The sequence below is a fragment of the Hemicordylus capensis genome, chromosome 6, assembly GCF_027244095.1.
Source record: "Hemicordylus capensis ecotype Gifberg chromosome 6, rHemCap1.1.pri, whole genome shotgun sequence".
Lineage (NCBI taxonomy): Eukaryota > Metazoa > Chordata > Lepidosauria > Squamata > Cordylidae > Hemicordylus > Hemicordylus capensis.
The window spans coordinates 94,641,253-94,662,003 of NC_069662.1; the positions used below are offsets into that span (position 1 = coordinate 94,641,253).

The 20,751-nt window shown below is 41.3% G+C and overlaps 1 protein-coding gene across 21 annotated transcripts in view; it reads right to left on the reverse strand.

The window, feature by feature from the left end:
* ARPP21 (cAMP regulated phosphoprotein 21) overlaps positions 1–20,751 on the reverse strand; it is a 381,834-nt gene that overhangs the window by 81,629 nt on the left and 279,454 nt on the right. For all 21 annotated transcript variants that reach the window (XR_008309905.1, XM_053262075.1, XM_053262076.1 and 18 more), the window contains 3 exons: positions 11,161–11,391; positions 1,240–1,403; positions 144–248 (listed from right to left, as the gene is read on the reverse strand). Coding sequence is in view for 20 of the 21 variants with exons in the window: in XM_053262075.1 (XP_053118050.1) it covers positions 144–248; positions 1,240–1,403; positions 11,161–11,391 (500 nt within the window). In the remaining variant the exon portion in view is untranslated. The remainder of the gene's footprint in view (positions 1–143; positions 249–1,239; positions 1,404–11,160; positions 11,392–20,751) is intronic.

Genomic DNA, 20,751 nt, shown 5'->3' on the forward strand with positions numbered 1-20,751 from the left:
GGAGCAGTTCCATGACTGCTGAGTATAAGAGATTAATAGCAAGTATGTTCTGTTTTCGTCTAGTTCTTTAAATAGTCATGCCCTGAAAACAAAGCATGCTCAAATGATAAATCCACATATAGAGTAATAAAAATCTATAGTACCACAGGAAACTGCTGCGTTGGAGACACTGCCAGGAGATGCTGAGGAGGGTAGGAAACGGTTGGATACTGGACTGATTGGGAAGAGGGTTGCAGAGCCTGAACAGGCTGGAGTGAGAAGGAAGCAGAACAGAAGAGATTCAGTTATTGTCCTTCGAGTAAGACAATCATTTCTTAATTTGAGCTAAGGTCAAAACAATAACCTGGAATTACAGATGACATATTCCAGCTAACACAACACAGGGTACAATAGGTCAAATATAGTTGTTTCAGGACTGCAATTTTTCTTATATGGCTACAGTCCTAATCCTGTTAGATCCGGTGCCAAAAACCTCTTTTGATCTAACTCTCAAACTCAATACCAGTTGTATTATCACAATGCTTCTGCAACAAATAATGTAAGTTACACTGGCACTAAGACTGATGCACCATGTACTGCTCATGAAGCAGTCTTACATGTAGGCCTATGAAAAGTCGGCAAATTACCTTTATTAGTCACAGTACGGCACAATGCCAATCCAAATTGTACAAGTGAGCCTTACAAGAGTAACAGGTGGATTGTTCTACATGAGAGTGAGGAACAGAACTTTAGGAGAAATGATTCACTTGATATTCTGAATGCCAAAGATCCAAAAAATAAAAAACTATCATGTGCACTAAGTTGCTATGGCAGATTTAGTTCATTGTAAGGCTCAGGGGCCAGTGGTAGCCTCCATCAACGCTAAGTGCATCTCCCTACATGTTTGTTGGGCCTGTACGAAGCTTCAGTATTGTGCATCAGCATTATGACAGTTGCAAAAAACAAAACCCTCTTTAAGGAGAGTGACAGGTGAGTGGGGCTGGCCCAAGGGCAGAATCTAAAAGTTCTGGCCCGGTGTTCTCAGCAACATATTGCAAGGTATCATGGGATACATCTATTGTGTCATGTGTTGCTTCATTGGTTCTCCTAAAATATTGCTGTCCCAAGTGACTGCTCAGGTTCCTTGTTGGGTCAGCCCTGCAGGTAAGGTAGTACTCAGCTGTACTGCCCCAGCTGCTTTCCTCATACAGGATTCTACTCTAGCTGCTGCCATATAGCTTCTATAGCTTTTGTTTTTACCTGTGTGACAAGGTGACTTGTAATTTGTTGCTGTGGTTGCTGCACAGGCTGTTGAGATGAAGACGGTTGCTGAGACTGTCCAACTAGCTGGCTCCTAATTGGTTGTTGATTGCTGGGTGGATTGTATATTGCAGGCGTACCATCAGGGTTTACAAATGGTTGACCTGGAACAAGAGTTTTTAATGTAACTTTTAAGAAGGCAGCAACCATCAAACTGCTTTAATAATTTGATGGTTTTTAATATTATTGTTTTAAGTTTTAAATTGTTTTAATGTATTAACCTTTATTATGTATTATTATTATGTATTAATGTATTATTATTATTATTATTATTATTATTATTATTATTATTATTATTAATGTATTAACCTGTATTAACCTTTTTACATGCTTATTTTGTTGTAAACCACCCAGAGACTTGCGTTTGGGGCTGTATATACATGTGTTAAATAATAGTAAAATAACAATAACAATAAAATAACAATAATAATACTAATCAAAATCAGATATGGGATGGTGCACATAACTCTGCTGAACATTCATGGATATTCTACACAAAGTTCTGACACAGATTATTGGTGTCAAGATACCCAATAAAGCCAACCAATTATATTTTTGCTACTGAGCTCTTAAGACTTTATTAATCATTAGACAACATTATTTTCCTTCAAGGTTATTCAACCACAAGTTCTGAAACATTCCCTACTCTTGGTCCCATCAAGCATCTCCACAGTGGGCCAATCTTCATGCAGTGGGCCAATCTTCAAGAATCCACGTTCTTGTATAAAACCTTTTTGCCTTTTGAATGCTACATGCTGTATGGGATGTTTACTTTGAATCCTCAAGCTGCCTTGAGGAACCCACAAAGCAATGATATGGCCAGGCATTTGGGGGGGAAACACATTTCTTCCATTGGTTATCTTAAGACAAATTTGGAATAGGAACATAGATTATAAAATCTTAATAACATTTTAAGTGCACCATTCTTGTTCCTCTCTGATTATATTATCTTATTCTAAAAATGCCTTCTGTCTCTGGTGATTCCACACAGGAATTAACACATCAGTCAGTTCAACTGACTGATTAATTTATTAATCACATATTTAAAATGTAGAGTTTTAATTGGATTTTAGCTGTTGTCTTCACATAGCAAAGTAGCACAGACAGAAGCTTTCTGTCTTTTTGAGGGCTTATGGTATTGTCTTATGTATGACCTAGGCCTATCTTCTTTCAAGCAATAACTGCCTTCTGGAAAGCTCTTAATACATACACTAAAGGATCCTGAATGAAAAATTTAACTTCAACCATACATTATCTGTCACTGAGCGGACAAACCTTGTTTTAAGTCTCCACAAGGCTTTTTGACATGTTGTTCGTAGTGGGGATGTTAGACAGTTGAAGTGAAATTTACTGTTATGCATGCCTACTCAGAAGTAGGTCCCTCTGAGTTCAATGGGATGCTTCTGGATAAATTCAAAAGATTTTTCCCTCAATCCATAATTTACGGACACTGTAGTGCTTAGATATTTCATTCAGTGGAAAAAACCAGGTTGCTCACCTGTAACTACTGATCCGGTAGTGATCCGTTGCAGTCGTAAGACGGGGTTCTGCACCTGCGCGGGGCCATTCGGGCAGAATTGACTTGCTCATCAAAGCACTAAGCCCTGCCCCTTGCACGTGGTGCATTTTCTCAGTTTGGGAGGGCTAGCATTTTCTCCTCAGTTCCTGGAGGACTGACATTGGAATTCAAACATCGCACGGAAGCAGAGTACATTTCTACAAGGTAATTAGTGTCTTTTTTACTCTGCAAATGTACATGTTGTCACTTTGCATACTACAGCGGAGCCAGCCGGAGGGTCTTATGACTGCAACAGATCATTACCAGATCAATAGTTACAGGTGAGCAACCTGTTTATCTGGATCGTGATTTGTTGCATTCATAAGAGTGGGTGACTAACAAGTTGTCAGTCTGGAGGTGGGTGTAGTATGCTAAGGTAAGACCCTTTTCAGCACATCCCTCCTTAAATTGGCCTGAGCTGCAGAGCAAAGGTCCAATGCATAATACTTGATAAAGGTATGCTCAGAGGACCGGGTTGCTCCAGTGCAGATATCACTGAGCTTGATTCCTGCCATATGGGCAGCAGAAGTAGCATAGACCCTAGTAGAATGGGCTCAAATGGGTTTAGGAGGGTCCACTTCTTGATGCTTGCAAACCAGAAAAATCAACTCCATGATCTAGTGGGAGAGCCTCTGTCTTGATATTTGGTAACCTTTCATGTTACCCTTGTAATTTACAAAAAAGCATTTTGTCTTTCTATAGGGCTTGGTATGTTTCAAGTAGAAGAGGAGAGCATGTCTTGCATCCAGGAAATGAGAGGGGTCCTAGTATTTTGGAAGAAGGTAGGTAAGACAATGTCACTTTTAATATGGAAGTCAGTGACCACTTTAGGCCTGAATCCAGGGTCCAAGTGAAGCACCACTTTGTCCTCATGAAACTTCTTTTTGAAGTTTTTTGACATCTATTTGAAGAGCATTTAGTTCGATCACACGGCGAGTTGATGTCATAGCTAATGAAAAGGCCATTTCCAGCATTTCTGACTTAGGAGTGCCATAGTCATGGGTTCAAATGGAGGCTCCATCAGGGCTGATAGGAAGAGGGGCAGGCTCCATTGATCAGTAGGCCGCCAGATAGGTGGGTAAAGGTTGTTTAATAATTTAAGAAATCTCTTAGAGTACGAAAGAGAGAAGACGGTTTTCCTGTCCCATCCGGGATGGTGAGCAGAAATAGCAGCCAACTGAACTTCAATGGATTCACTGACCTGATTACGGTGCTTTAGAGATGTGAGATAATGCAAGACCTCCAAGGAGATAGTGGAACGAGTCAGGAAGCCATGTTCATGAGCATAAAGTCTGAATCGTTTCCATTTGCTGTTGTAGTTAATAATAATAATAATAATAATAATAATAATAATAATAATAATAATATAGTAATAGTTGACCTGTGTAGATTTATTTCTGTCATTGAGGAGGATGTCTTTCAGGAGCCTATCCTCCACGCGTCAAGTTCAGTTCAGAGTCTTTAGGTTAGGAAGGCACAGCCTTCTTTCTTGCAGGAGACGATATACGCGTTGAGGCAGATGCCTGTGACGACCTTTTGACAGTCTGAGTTGATGTGCATCTGGCGTTGATTTGGTGACCAAAGGCTTGAGCTTGAAGATCCCCACAATGAACTCCTCAGCCCCATAAGGATGCATCCGTCAACCAGGCAGAAGGTTGGGGTACCCTGAAGGGGAATCCATACAGCAGGTTGATCTGTTTTGTCCACCATTGCAGGGACACAAGGATCGGCAGCAGAACTGTTAAGAGCATCTGCGCATTGTCCACATTCAGACAGAAACCAAAATTGAAGACGCCAGAGATGTAGCTTGGCCAAGTGCACAGTGGAGTTGCATGACACCATCAGGCCCAGTAGTTTCTGAACTTCATGGGCTTTTTGTCTGGGTTGTATAACGAAAGAAGTTACTAGTGCCTAGATGCAGAGGAAATGTTCCTTGGGTAGAAATGCACACTGCATCTGTGCATCAAGGATTGCTCCTATGTAGTCTATGTGCTTGACAGGCTCTAGTCTGGACTTTGACCAGTTGGTCTGGATGCCCAGACCCTTGAGTAAATTCAGGACTGTCGAGGATTGCAAAGCTAACTCATCTTTTTGTCTTCCTGCCAGGAACCAGTCGCTGAGTATGGAAAAATGGTTAGGCCTGAGCCTGCAGGTGAACCACCATGACGACCATGCCTTTGTAAATACATGGGGTGCTGTCACCAGACTAAATGGCAGAACATTGTACTGGTAGACGTGGTGACCCACCATGAACCTTAGAAACTGTCTGTGGTTGAGCTGGATTCCAGTGTTGGAAATACGCATCCTGGAGATACAATGCTGTGAACCATTCCTGCCTGTGGAGAAGAGGAAGGATGCTCTGCAATGTCACCATGCGAAACTTGCACATGTCTGCATGACAGTTCAGCCACTGCAGGTCCATGATTGGTCTTAATCCCCCATCTAGTTTGGGGACCTGGAAGTAGTGGGAGTAAAAACCCCGCCACAGATCTGTCCATCAAACAGGCAATATTGCCCCCTTGTCCAAGAGAGCCCAAACTTCTTCCATCAGTAATGGGGATGCAGGCATGTTCTTGATCCCACTGAATGTCCCCTGGAGTAGTGTGTCATCTCCCGGATTTGAAGGAGGATGCATAATCCACCGCCACTGAATTGGGGGAGGGATGCTTCAAGAGGAAATCATCTTCTTGAATTCTATATAAATTCTCCAGACGCTTGGAGGTCAGAGCAGAAATTTGTAGAGTTTGCCATGCAGATTTATCAGTCTTGGATATAAGCATGGAAAGGTGAACAGACTCAGCTGAAGCAGTGGAACGGAAGAATTTGTAGACAGGATCCTCCACCTCTTGAGCTTGCTTTTTCAATTCTAATCCAAGTGTCGATGCCATTTCAGAAAGCTGACAATGGTACAAACACATCTCTTTATTCGGAGAAGTATTACTGGAGGATACCACTTTGAGAGGCGGTTCATCAGGATGTTTGGATGAACTAAAGGTCGAATATGTAGATGAATCAAGAGTCATAGCCTTCTGTGAGCATCATGGTATGAGGTCCAGAAGGAACAGGGACCTTCTTATTCGATGCCATTTGAGTGGTGGAGGAAGTTGTGTCAAGGACTACAGTTTTGAGTTGGTTGACTTGTTTGAGGTCAAAAATGAGGCACCTCCACGGTCTGAGTGGAGATGCAAGATTGTAAAATAGGATGCTTTGGTACCATGACAGTCTCTAAAATTGGAGGGGTAACCCAAGGTGACCCAAGTTGATGTCGAGACCAATGTTGCAGTTGAAGCAGGCAGGTCCGGAGGAGGAGTGACTTGGGTAGCCAGGGGAATAATTGACTGACAGTTGACGTCAAGCTTACCAAAGTTTGTAGTCTTGGTTATCCGACAGAAGTCCAGGGAATCATAAGGTTTGCGCTGCATCTCCACAACCCCCTCACAAATCAAACTTTGTGTCCCTGCTTTGCCCCGCTAACTGGGCAAAGAGGCACCTGCTTTGCCCCTGCTAACTGGGCAAAGAGGCACCTTTTTAACATGGTGGTTCTCTCTATTTAGCAGGGGAAGTGTTGAAGTCGATGTCTATCCACCCCCAGCACAATATCTCCAGTGACTGTTGCTGATGCCTATCTTATGTTTCTTTTTAGATTGTAAGCCCTTTGGGGACAGGGATCAATTTTATTTTATTATTTATTTTATTATTTATTTCTCTGTGTAAACTGCTTTGGAAACTTTAGTTGAAAAAGGTATATAAATATTGATTGTGTGGCTACATAATCTGTGGCAGCTCTCCAGACATGTGGACTAGAAGGCTGCGGTGTCAAAAATCAGCTTGCCACAGAATGGAAGGGCTGAAAGGCTGAAGAAGTCGAAGGCCCTGGTGTCTTCATTGTAGAGAAGGTCATGCCGTCCTCCTCGGTGTCGAGACAGTGGCTCAAAAAGTTGTAAAAGGTTGAGCTCGAAGGTGTACCTTTGCTAGAGTCTAGCAAGTTTAAAAGACACTGGGCATCGCCTGGTCCCAAACTGGCTTCCACATCATTGTTGTTACTAAAGGAAGCAGGTGAAGGACACGAAGCCTGCAGTGCCGGGTGAGCTGCTGGAGAAGGCGATTGTATCGGTGTTGTAGATGGCAAGAGAGAATGCTCCCAATGCCGGGTAGACGAGGACATGGTCGGTTGCACCCTCAATGCGAAGGTGGATGTTGAGACGCAGTGTTGAGCTGTGGGTGAGGGACGATCCAGGATGACGACTTCTGGGGTTGCAGGGTGTGATCCAGGTGTTGTAGGTGCTGACTGGAGCAGTGTTGCAGAAGGAGTAGCTCGGGTCGTAGTGGAAGCCACCTCAGTGGCAGCCCATGCACTCTTTTCCCAATTTTTCTTGTGTGGTGGCACCCCTTCAACATTGGAACCCCGATGCTGTGACTAATGCCTTTTACTATGTGAAGAATAAGAAGGTGGCTTTGGCGCTTTAAATGTGCCTGTAGTAGCTGCCATGTAAGCTTGGATCGAGGATTTAGACTGCACGGCAGCAGTCCCTGGCTTCGGTATCGTGCCAGACATCGACTTCAACACTATACCCAATGTTGAGGGCATGTGAGCATCAATCAGAGATCTAACCATTGGGGTGCCAGGGCAGAGCGCTTCATCGTAAAAGGCAGCTCTTAGCCAGAGAGCCCGATTTTTTTCTCATTTGATGAGAGAAAGTTAAACAGTTTTACAGGTGGAGGTGTTGTGTTCTTCCCCTAAACAAAGTAAACACAAATCATGGTTGTCCGCTGATGGGAGTTTAGTGTTGCAGCGAACACGGCACTTAAAAGTCTTTTTCTTTTCCATAACAGGATAGAGAAATAATGGGAAAAAATACTCAAATGTGAAGTAAAGTCCGTTCCGAGTCCAATCCTAGGTCATAACTGATAAACCATCTGTCTGTTTCAAGTAAGTTGAGAGTATTTAGAATAAGAATTGTTTGGTCCAGTCCAAGTCGTTGCATGTGAAAACTAAACTATTATTATTTCTTGTTTACAGAGTCAGACAGGTGTTATTGACTGGTTAGTTTATCCAGACATCGAGTCCTTCCCAAGGACCTGAGATGGCTGAATTCTATCATCAATACTGTTGGTTATTATAGATATCGTCACAAAATATAGGCTGTTCCCAGTAAGGTTGCTTTTTGTAATTGGCTGATGGTGATTTCTGTGGCCCCTATGGTGTTGAAGTGCTCTTCAAGTTGTTTTGGAATTGCACCTAGGGTGCCAATTACCACTGGGATTATTTTGGTCTTTTTCTGCCACAGCCTTTCAATTTCAATTTGTAGATCTTTGTATTTTGTGATTTTTTTCCTATTTCTTTTTCTGCTATTCTGCTATCCCCTGGTATTGCTGTGTCGATTATTTTAACTTGTTTTTCTTTCTTCTCGGCTACAGTTATATCTGGTGTATTGTGTGGCAGATGTTTGTCTGTTTGTAGTTGGAAGTCCCATAATATTTTTACATCTTCATTTTCTACAACCTTTTCAATTTTATGGTCCCACCAATGTTTGGCTACAGGTAGCTTGTATTTTTTGCAGATGTTCCAGTGTATCATCCCTGCTACCTTGTCATGCCTTTGTTTGTAGTCAATCTGTGGGATCTTTTTACAACAGCTGATTAGGTGTTCCACTGTTTCATCTGCTTCTTTACAAAGGCAGCACTTGCTGTTTGTTGTTGACTTTTCTACTTTTGCTCTTATTGCATCATCATCATCATCATCATCATCTTTTATATCTTGCTCTCCCTCCAAGGAGCCCAGAGTGGTGTACTACATACTTAGGTTTCTCTTCACAACAAAACAGAAAACAGTTCTGGTCCAAGGAGCTAACTGTCTGAGGTGCTGACACAATGGTGGTCAGAAAGGAACTGAGGAGAAAACGCTAGCCAGCCCAAACTGAGAGAATGCATCATGTGCAAAGGGCAGGGCTTAGCACTTGGAGGAGCTAGTCTATTATTATTATTATTATTATTATTATTTCAATTTCTATACCACCCTTCCAAAAATAAAGATGGTTCCCTGTCCCCAAAGGGCTTACATTCTAAAAAAAACACAAGATAGACACCAGCAACAGTCACTGGAGGTACTGTGCTGGAGGTGGATAGGGCCAGTTACTCTCCTCCTGCTAAATAAAGAGAATCACCACGGTAAAAGGTGCCTCTTTGCCCAGTTAGCAGGGTAAGCAATTCTGCCCAAATGGTCCCGCATAGGCACAAAACTCACTCTTATGAGTGCAACAGATCATGATCCAGATCCATTGTACATTTGTTTGTTCTGTGAAAGACCAAAAAAAAGTGTAAAAACAGATTCAAATTACCCAAGTATGTATGTATGTATTTGATTTGTATACTGCCCCTCCAAAATGGCTCAAGTAACTACATTCCCACCTGTGCTGCTTTTCAGTTACTTAAACTGTCTAAGCTATCTGAACAAAAATGTTCTTCAGCACCTAGCGTTTTAAACAAACCCCATTTGAAATGTTTGAGCAGTTCAATACATAGTCGCTGACATCCTAATAATGAAGTGGATATGTGGCAGGAAGATGTGCTCATGCTGCAGAGAGCCTTCTTAGCTGCAGTGTGTGTATGTGTGTTTTCTCTGATCCCTGCTTTTTATGGAAATGCCCTGTGTTACCCAGAAATATGTTCCTGATGGTTGTGCAGCCCCCAGGGACATAGTTTTGGGTGTGACAGGGCATTTCTGGGGCAAGCAGGATAAGTGAAAAGTGCACCCACCCCCATATTTCAGAAGCCTGCTGCAGTGCGAACATATCTTCCTGATGTGTTTCTAGTTTATTAACTACAACATCAGCTACTGTAATTATAGACACATCTGCTGCTCTATACTATTGAGATCTACATACCAAACTACAAAGGACTCTTTTCATCCTTAAAAAAAATCTCCTTACAAATTCATGCATTTCATAGCTATTAGATAACAATCCATGTTCTTGGATGCTGTTTAAGGGGGGAAAGTGTGACAAGTACTCAAAGTTCCCAACAGATTAAGTCTTGTAAACTAATAACCACCCAGGCTTCTGAGTGAAACAACTAAGTGTTATTAGTGATTTGAATGTAAGGGTGTACACAAACCATTAGCTGTCATGGAGCCCTTTCTCATGATCTGGAGAAGGGCTTGGCAGGCGGGGAGGAAGTTCCAGTAAAAATCCATGGAAGGAGCTATGTTTGTGGATCACGCACCCAGACGATCCTCCACTGCCCCAGACAGCACGGAGGGTTGGGGGCCAGGACATGTTGTCCTGGCCCCCAGAAACCCCATGTTGCACTATGGGTATCCGTGCAGTGATGGGCAGGCACCCATCACTGCTACAGCATAGACTAAAAGCAGCCAGCATTTAACACGATTGCAAAAATCATGTGAAATGAGTTCTGTGGGAGAATTAAAGACCTCTGGCAGATAATTCTCAGTACCCTTCCAAATTATAGTTCTAAGGATACTTGGAAGGAAATCATAACAGAATATGTTTAAAACTGTTTGTTATGAGAATACATGTAGCCTAGCCCAGGGGCTTCTTCTTCTTATTATTATCATCATTATTACATTTATATCCCGCTCTTCCTCCAAGGAGCCCAGAGCGGTGTACTACATACTTGAGTTTCTCTTTCACAACAACCCTGTGAAGAAGGTTAGGCTGAGAGAGAAGTGACTGGCCCAGAGTCACCCAGCAAGTATCATGGCTGAATGGGGATTTGAACTCGAGTCTCCCCGGGCCTAGTCCAGCACTCTAACCACAAAACACTTCAATAGCAAAGTTCAGCATCTGCCCAATAAGTTGAAGAATTCAATTAACATCATTTTCTTATTATTAATCTTTCAACATTTTTGCAGTAATTAGCACCCATGAAAATATTCAAGCAAATAGGACACTGATTTTTTTTAGTTGCAATACAGTTGTAAATAGGAGCTGATTCATACTTAAGGGGAGTCCTAATTGTTCCCACATACATATATTATATTAATACATACATATATTAATATTCATGCAAATATCAATGAATTCAGCTAGAAGCAATTCCTGTAGTTGCAGGGCCTGAAAAAAACACTTCACAGGAATTTCTGCCTGCTGTATTTATGATAGCCAGATTTACAATATGTTTGTTAACACAAAAGATCCCCAGGTGCAGATGAGATGTCTCACTTGCAGCTTCAAAATACCTGCTCCTAAGAAATGGCAATTCAAGTTTTTATTGTGGTTCATATCCAAATTTGTATATCGGCCGTGAAAAATGTTTATAAAAATGAAACTGTTTATAACATTCACCTGTGTGTGGATTAAGCAGGATACTTCCTGGTGGTATCCCTGAAGCTTCAAGTGGAAGTATGATATAGCTGGTGTTGCTTGGTACTACCTGGCTACACATTCCATTCTCTGTGTAGGAAACATTGCTCGAAGAGGTGGCTGTAACTCCAGGGACAACGGGTGCACTTTGGAGAGGCTGATGTGTTCGTGACAGAGATCCTGAGGACCCAGCACTGCTGGAAGACTCTGAACCTGAAAAGAGGGGGGGAAATTTCTTCTGTAAAAGCAAATTGGTTGGGTCTTCTATAATAGATGTTACATCAACAGAAACAGAAGACAATCATGAACAGAATATCCACACCAGTAAAGGACTTCCACATGGCAGATAATTCGTTTATCTCCAAGCTCATCTGTTTTCCAACTGCACGAATAGTAATCTTGTAATTTTGGCAGTCAAAACATTCAGAGATCCAAAGACTGCTGGTGTAATTTGGACCATGATGGATTTTCAGATAGTTACATGATTGTATCAGGAGCAGCCCTATGTCACTAATAGAAGAATTCTACTACTTAATACTCTACTTGGGTCACTGCATGGCAAATGCACTGAGATTAAAATCATATACTCTAACCGAACACAGATGACTCTGCACCTGTTTGAAAACAAAATAAAGCACACCCACACCCACACCCACAATAAGTTAGTGGAATAAATAAATTAGTTAGTGGTTTCTACATATTTGGGGGGCTCTCCCCACTGGTATGTTCCCCAGACTATGAGAAACACCTATATTGAGCAGCAGCAATATAGGAAGATGCTGAAAGGCATCATCTCATACTGTGTGGGAGATGGCAATGGTAACCCCTCCTGTATTCTACCAAAGACAACCAAAGGGCTCTGTGGTCACCAGGAGTTGACATCGACTCAGCGGCACACTTTACCTTTATCTAGACATGCAATGCTATCTTAGTTTGTAAATTTAACAAAATTACATTTATAAATCCCTACCCAAAAACGGCCCAATTGACACTATGAGCTTTTACAATCTATTGAATGTTAAGAGTATTGTAGCTGAGAATATCCACTGAAAAAATAAAAATGGAATAGGGTATTAGCCTGCCTAGGAGCTAAGGATTAGGGTTGGAAGAATGTGTATCATGAGGTCAGCCCTCTGCTTCTATGAGAAAATTTCAGGAGAGAGGAAAAGAAAAGTGCAATCTTTTCCTATGCCACTTTCAGAGCCCTGCTCCTCATCCATGTAGCAGTACTAGCTCAGGCTCTGGGCTCGGAGCTAGTCCTGACCCTCAACTCTTTAGCACTATATTATAATGCCATCATACAGCAGAGGGATATTCTAGGAGGGTAAGAAAATAAAAAAAATTGTCCTCACAACAAAGACCTTCTTTTCCATTAGTAATACGCAAATTAATTAATTGGCTGATGTGATTCTCATATTTAGCAGGGGGAGAGCAACTGTTCCTATCCAACCTGGTAACGGTTGCTGGTATCTAACGTGTTTAACTTGTTTTTAGACTATGAGCCCTTTTTGACCCCTGCTAACTGAGCAAAGAGGCACCTTTAAAAAGTGGCGACTCTCTTTATTTAGGAGGGGGAGAGCAACTGGCCCTATCCAACCCCAGCATAGTATCCTTCCAGTGGCTGTTGCTGGTGTCTTATGTTTCCTTTTTAGACTGTGAGCCGTTTGGGGACTGGCAGCCATTCAATCAATCAATTAATTAATTAATCAATCTCTGTATGTAAACCGCTTTGGGAACTTGGGTTGAAAAGCAGTATATAAATATTCACCGTATTCATTTGAGGGAGGAAACTATCTTATTTCTTTTTCTATCCAAATTACTTTGAGAATGCTATATAAAATAATAATAATGTTTTAGTGCTATATAAATATTCATAATATTTGTGCTTAAGTGCCAACCACCACCAGCACCTCTAACTCTATATAAATATTTTTCTATAAATTGCTGTCCCTGGTTCTATCCACATGCTTAATTTCAAGTTTTGTTTTGTTTTTAACACTGAAAATCTGGAATCAGTATTTGAAATCAACATTGCTGACATGCTTATTCAGCAAACATTTTAAAACATACATATTCCATTTCAAAGTTATAGTTAACTGAGCAAAATACAAAGATCTGTCAATTGCTCATTTACATCGGAATACTAAACAATATCTCTAGCAAGGTATGTGTCCTGCCTTTGTTCATCATCTTTTCATCCTTCTCCTCTAATGTAATCAGTAACATTTCTTTTTGTTGCTTCTAATACCCCTTGAGACCCACTTTTGTTTCTTACATCCAGCACTAGCTGAAACCTGCTTTGGGTCTTTTATGCTAGATAATTCTATGCTATTCCAAAATCCTCTCATGTTAGATTCACTTTTTAGTTTTTAGTACCCCATGCAGCCATTTTGGCTCTCTGCAGGATTCCCCCCGACCCCACCCCATTCCCCGCTCCATATGGGAAATGGTTTGTTACTGTGCTTCACTATGACATCTACCAGAAAATGTCAGTCTTCTGATTTTATTTTAAAAAACAAACAAAAACAAAAAAACACCTTCCCACATGACATAGCTCATTTATTTTCAGGGTTTGCTGGAGACAAACGGTTGCAGTTTCAATACTTTCTCTTTCCCTTTTTGTTATCAAACTATACTCAGTGCCATCCAGCACACAGACCATTTCCAGCAATTTCTCCTGCTTTTCATTAGCAGAGATCCTGGTGGTTCTTTTTAAAATTTTAAATGTGAAGCCAGTCTGCTAGTAGCATATTTAGAGTTGCCAAGTTGTGATTTTAAAAATACTTGGTCAGTGAGCAGAGCCAGAGACAGGGCTTTCACTGTCAGGAGGTGAAGCCTGGTGAATTTTTGGCAGTTCAGGGGAATAGAGTCTGATGTGTGTTTGGCACGTCAGGGGAATGTAGCCTGGCAGAGTTTTGGTGCATCAGGGGATTGAGCCTAGCATATCAGATCATGTTCAATAAAAATGTTAACCCATCAAAATGCCTTATTCAAATTTTTAAAAACTCTGATATTGAATTCAAAGTAAAAAATACCAGTCGAAATGTATAGTACTTGATGTTTGTCAACCCTTAGCATCTTCACCAATCTGTGAATTTTTAAATGCAGACACAGTTCAATCACCACCTGCTGGTTAAATTACATTCAGTTCAACTTCTGCATGATGAATTCATAGGGTAGAACCCACAGTGATCACAGGAGGAGTTTCTGAGTCTGCAGTGCTCCACAAAGCGTTGTACTCCCGCTAGCAGAAGAGGGACCACTCAAATGCATGCATCCTGCCCAGGTTGAACTGGGGGTAAGGCAGGGATCCAGGAGGGTCATGGGCCTCGTTCAGCCCCAAGGGAAGCACCAGAAGAAAAGGATCGGGATCTTGAATATCTCTGAATAAGGCAGCTGGGTACAAGAGCATAAGATGGATGTTGTTTCAGTAGGTGCTTGGAACTAACTGCTGGTTTTTATGGAGTGCATTGGCCTTGCCACTTCCCTGGGGAAGGCTCTGCTTTTCAAAGGGGCTTTGCCATTAAAGTGCTGGAGTCCAGGCTCCAACAGTGCGAGGGGACCTCTGGGCTGGAAGATCCTTGAGGGACTCCTCCAAGTCAGAGAGTGAAGGCAGAGCCTTGTTTTCAGGCTCTGGCGGAGATGAGGCTCTGGTACTCCCTGGGGTGGTGGGTGATTCCAGTAGCACAGGCAACCTGGAATCTGGGCTGTAGGTTCTTTCTACCCTGCCTAATCCGCTGGATTGTCCATCTTGTCCCTCAACTAGAGGGGGGGGGAGTCCTGGATCCAGGATATTGCCCGAGTTCCTCATTTGCATATAATATATAATATATATGAGTTTGTGCAAGAGAGAATGCTCAACAATTGTAACATGCTAACTTGGCAAAGAGGCACCTTTTACCGTGGTGATTCTCTTTATTTAGCAGGGGGAGAGTAACTGGCCCTGTCCACCCCCAGCACAGTACTTCCAGTGACTGCTGCTGGTGTGTATCTTATGTTTCTTTTAGATTGTGAGCCCTTTGGGGACAGGGATCCATCATATTTATTTATTATTTCTCTATGTAAACCGCCCTGAGCCATTTTTGGAAGGGCGGTATAGAAATCGAATAATGATGATGATGTTGCACTAGCACAACTACTAATTTGGAAGAGAGGTGAATTTTCTAATGTAACAACCATGTGCTATATCTTAGTGCAACCGCATTTTTCCTAGTGCAAGACTAGCCTGGCTGTTCCTCATAAAAGGGTGGAATATGATGTTTCCATCCTTCCTAATTTGAATATTCAAATCAAAAGTTATCCCTCATGTTGGTTATAACTGCCCTACTAGCACTGTTTACCACGTGTTAGAACTCAGACCATCTAATAGAGGTCTAATTTGTAAAAATGTTTATGAGGAGGGAGAAACCCAAATATTTTTAGTGACCATTAACCCTCTTTCCCAATGATGCGAACACTGCAATTCAACAGATCTATTACATTACACAATTCTAATTGAATATTATGATGATGTCATAAATTGCCAAGTGTAGCTCTGGTGACTTGTTAAATTATTAACTTTGCCTTCCAGCCTTAATATTGATTTATAGCTTTAATAATGCAGCTCTCTATATCCATTATAGCTCATAATATGTGAGCAACAGGTAGCATATTATTGGCAAGAGAGAAATTATGCTTTTAAATTAAAATGGATCTCTCTTTTTTTTTTTTTTATCAAGACCACAATATGTGGTAGACAGGAAAGTACTAATGTAGCTACGTAATATGTTTAGAGCTTTTTGGTTATTTTCAATGACTTTGTATTGTTGGTAACTTTGTAAAGAGCAAAGCTTTGGAGAATATGGACTAAAGCAGAAGATTCAGGGTGATGAATTTTGTAGAGATGACCAAAATTTGAATAAACATAGAGGGGACTTCATCAAACTGTTAAGAAAACTATATGCAGCAAAATAATTTGATTGATAGTAAATCTGTCAGCTTAATGGAACTATTAGTGCTTATCTATCTTATTCATTAGCTCAATCTTGAGCTATTATCTCTCTTTTCCTCCTCTTATTATGTACTGGAATATAAGAGCAGTGATAGCTAAAAGAACATCTGCAAGTGTACAAAATGCATTGTTTGACTGGGCATTAGACTCTGTGATGATGCAATTCGCTCTAGATGATCGTGGTCCATAAGCTTTCCACTAAAATGTTACTTACAGAGTGATGTTTCTAGTTTTACCCTTAATTTTTAATGAGAATATTTCTTGATTTTAATTGTTTTGTTCTTTGTGTTTTATTTTAGTGTAAACTGCCCTGAGTCACTTCAGGAAGGGAAATATATACATTGAATAAATAAATAAATATGTCAGACCCATCTAATATCTCACCATTCTTATTCCAAAAAAAAGGACAAAGTTCCCCATAAGCCATCATACAGTTTCCTAAGCAAATACCGATGCCAGGAAAGACAAAATCACCATAAGCAACTGTTGTGAAGAACAATGGCAGGCAGCCATCCTAAGAGTTGTGCAGGGAACACTTCTACTCATGCTAGGAGTGGAAGTGTGTTAATTTTTCTCTGCAGCTGTCAGTGTCTCCCCAAATTAAGTCCCTGAGGCTTGGGAGAATCCACATGCTTCCACACACAAAAATGCTTTAAAACAGGGTTAAAATAAAATCTCAACTTCTTTGGGGGGTAACCTCTTTAAGAAACAACTGCAAGAGAACAAGGTACATTAACCATGGAATGCTTTTTCCTCTTTAAAATGTTAGCATAGACTATCTGAGTTAGACTACCTATAACAGCATAGATTATCTACATAAGCTGAAGTCTGCGTCAAAATATTTGATGTATAAAGGCTAATATGGATGAGGTATACTAGTTTCCATAGCTATGTTTTGGGAGAAAACTAATCTAATCAGCAGAATTTTTTTCATTCATCCTTCAATCTCACAGTTACGACACATGATTAGTAGTTGTGTGATATATCTGCTTCTGCATTTGTATTATAGAAGGCTGCAGGTGAAAGAATTGTATGTTTGAATGTTTCCCCATGTTAAGAGTTCTCTGTGCATACAAAAGTAGTTAGCCTAGAATGGGACTCATTTTATAGTGAGACAAACATTCAGTCCCCTATCTCACCTGCAGTCTAAAGTGATGAAGTCCAGCAGTAGATAAATCATGTGAGTCTGCTGATAATGTAGCTCTATGACCATTTAGAGATGTTTTAAACTGGTTATGACTTGGCACTTCTGTGTTAGATTCAAATGATATCAAGAAAATCAATTAATTCTGCTAGAGTCATGTCAGCCACCACAAAACTAGGCATAATTCACGATCACACTGAACACAATTTTGGTCCTACTATGAGTGATGAAATCTATTATGTTTTCTCAAGGGCAGGTTTTCTTATTGACATAATTTATTATATCCTATGGGTTGCATCCAGACTAAGTTAGTCATGACTAAGCACCAATGAAATAAATCAGACAAGTTAGTTATGACTAACTTAAGTCCCATTAATTTCAATGTTAATATCAAGGATGTGTAATAAATCGATTTTCGTGGTCAGAAATGTTCTTGGTTGGTCACATCAAAAACATTCATCTAGTCTCTCACCTTGTTTCCAAGAGCCCAAACAGATGCCTCTGTGGAGCTCACAAGCAGGATACGAAGGGGACAGCTATCCACAGCTTGTCCTGAGTTTCTGATGTTCAGAGGTATACTGCCTCTAATCAGGGAGATTCCTTATCCATCATTATTTATTTATTTATTTGTTCGACTTTTAGACCGCCCTTACAAAATAGGGCGGTTCACAAACATCAAAGACTCTTTAACAATTTAAGAGCAGTGGAAGGCCAGATAGATTAATCTATCTAATCTTTCTTTTTTAAATGAATTCAGTATACGTAAGGAAAAAACGAAAGCTCTGAACTGTGCCCTATATCCCCCCCACCCACCCAACAAGCACAAGAAACATATGCTACCACCTGCAGAAATGGTATAAAATTGCAACACCTGGAGCACAAAGTACAAGTTGAGGAGGGTGCATATTTTTGATTACTTTGACTAATCTTTTTTCTCAGCTGGTAATCGCTTCTGAATCTTTTCCCCACAGCCTTATTTCTTCTGACTTCCTCAGGCTGACTGACAACTTCACTTTATGTTCTGGTGTTGGAAAGTATAAGTTTGTTTTGACAATCAGTCTCACTCTTCCCTCTTCCCATGCACTTTTCATTTATTGAGTTCCTGCAGCCTTTTTCCTTTCCTAGGTCTTGAAAGCTTTCAAAATCATACAGATTAAACAAACAGCCAAACAAACAAAAATACCCAGAGCACTCAAAATTTCTAATCACTCTGCTCTGAACATGATATTTTACTATAACTGAAGTGGTTTTAAATGTGTCATAAGAGATTTCATTTGTAGGTGATTAGAGGTTAGTTGAATATATACGGAGGATAACCCCTAATAATTGCAGCTCTTCAGAGGGGGGGGATTCATGGTACTTGGTTTCAGCACAAAACATGTTATGTAAGTTTTCATATAAAAAGATTTGATTATGATCCATCTCTTTCATGCATACTGACTGTACGGATGTGCATGAATTATGCACTGATTCGAAGGGTCAGTTAGAGCACCTTTAAGAGTGAGGAGAGCAGGTCTGTACCTGCTCCTCCTCTGCTCACTGCAGCTTCCTGCTGTGGTGTTGCGTTCCCCAGCACCCCTTGTGTGGTGGTGGCAACACACACATGGCCTCTGAACAAGCTTGGAGGTGGTTTGTGTGGTCAGCAACCTGACCACACAAATGGCAGCCATGCATGCTTGGAGACTGTATGTGCTGCTGCTGCACAAGGGGTGCTGGGGAGCATGGCGAGCAGTGGAGAAGCCAGACCTGCTCTTCTCGCTCTTAAATGTGCCTGTACTGACCCTTCAAATCGGTGCACGAATCGTCATCCATGCACATCCCTAATTGACTGGAAAGCCAAAAGACTGAGGGGTGAGTTCTGAGAGACTGAAGGGGGTGGGAGGAAGGAACAGGTGCATAGAGTTTATTCCTTCTCTCCCCTCACAACTGTTATTATTCAGTCATGGCACTTGATGGATATGCTTGCTCCTTGAGTACAACCAAAGTCAATGCAGAGCCACTTCTATTCACCCTATTCCACAGTTGTTGGCTTTCTGTCCTCTGCATACAAAATCTGTGCATTTTGCCACTTCAGGTTCGGAGAGAATGGTTAATAACTTTGGTTTTTAGAAGAACTGGAGGTAGCATGACAGGCACCTTAAAGTTTTAATGTAGTATGACTGGCAGTTTAACTTGGTTTAATATGTTTGCACACTATAGTATCTGTGTTTTTATGGGATCCTTATTTAGTTTTAAGCCACTTGGAGAATTATTGATCAGGTTGGATATAAATTAATAATAATGCCAAGGCCATCATATGAAGAGATTACTTTTCCCCTAGTCTTTTGCATAGTGAATAGTTGAGGGATTCTCAACTATTGATGGCTATAGGATACTTACTTAAATTAGCACAGATGGCTTTGGATATCTGGTAGCAACAAGGCACTGAATGCTAGTGATGTGCCCAGACCGATCCAGAGGCCATTCTACAGGCCTCTGGACCGGTCCGGACACGGGGCGGTTCGGTTCGGAAGGATTGGGGTGGGGGGTTCCATTAAGGGCAGGGGAGAGTTTACTTACCCCTCCCGCGCTTTCCCAACTTTTTTTGAATTTGGCATGTCTTTGGGGCAGATTTGGGGCAGAAAAGAGGTTTCAGGGGCAGAAGAGTGGGTCAAGTGGTAGTGCCCCAATGGTACCTGCTACCACCCTGATTTCAAAGAAATTGGTGAATGGGGTGATTTTTTAATAGAATTTCTGAAGTTGAAGCTTTTACCCCATAGGTAATAATGGGGAATTTCAACAGCCCCATAACTCAAATTGTGGGGCTCCAGGGTGGCCCAGAGTGAGTGGTGGTGTAGTGCACATAGGATGCCAACCACCCACAAACCCACAAGCCCATGTTTGTCTTTGAATCCACTCTCATTTCCTACCATAGAATCTACTCTCAGAAGAACACCTCAGAAACAACAAAACCCAGTGCCCCATGGGCTTGTTGTTTTGGGGGTGGTTGGCACCCTATGTGTACTACACCACACCCCGCTCTAGGTCACCCTGGTGCCCCTCAAGTGGAGTTATGGGGCTGCTGAAATTCCCCATTATTATGAAGGTGGCTGTGTCACCACACCTCATTTGTAGGCATGGCTAGCCCTGGCTAAGCAGACTGTTGGGGTTTGCATAGAGAAAGATGTCTGAAATAAATACAACTTTCCCCCATACAGAATTGTACACGGAAAGCAAATATATGGAATATATATTCTGATACCATTGTGCCAGATGAAATATACATTCCTGATTCAACTACGGCCAGATTTTTTACCCTGCAGAATGCTATAGCATCATTAAAGCCATGAATGGATATGAGGCATGTGGCACTTGTGATATACTGCACAGTCTGTTGCCTGCAGCCAGGCTCATGTGCATAATACTCATGCTAAGTAGGGAATTATATGACAAACCCAAT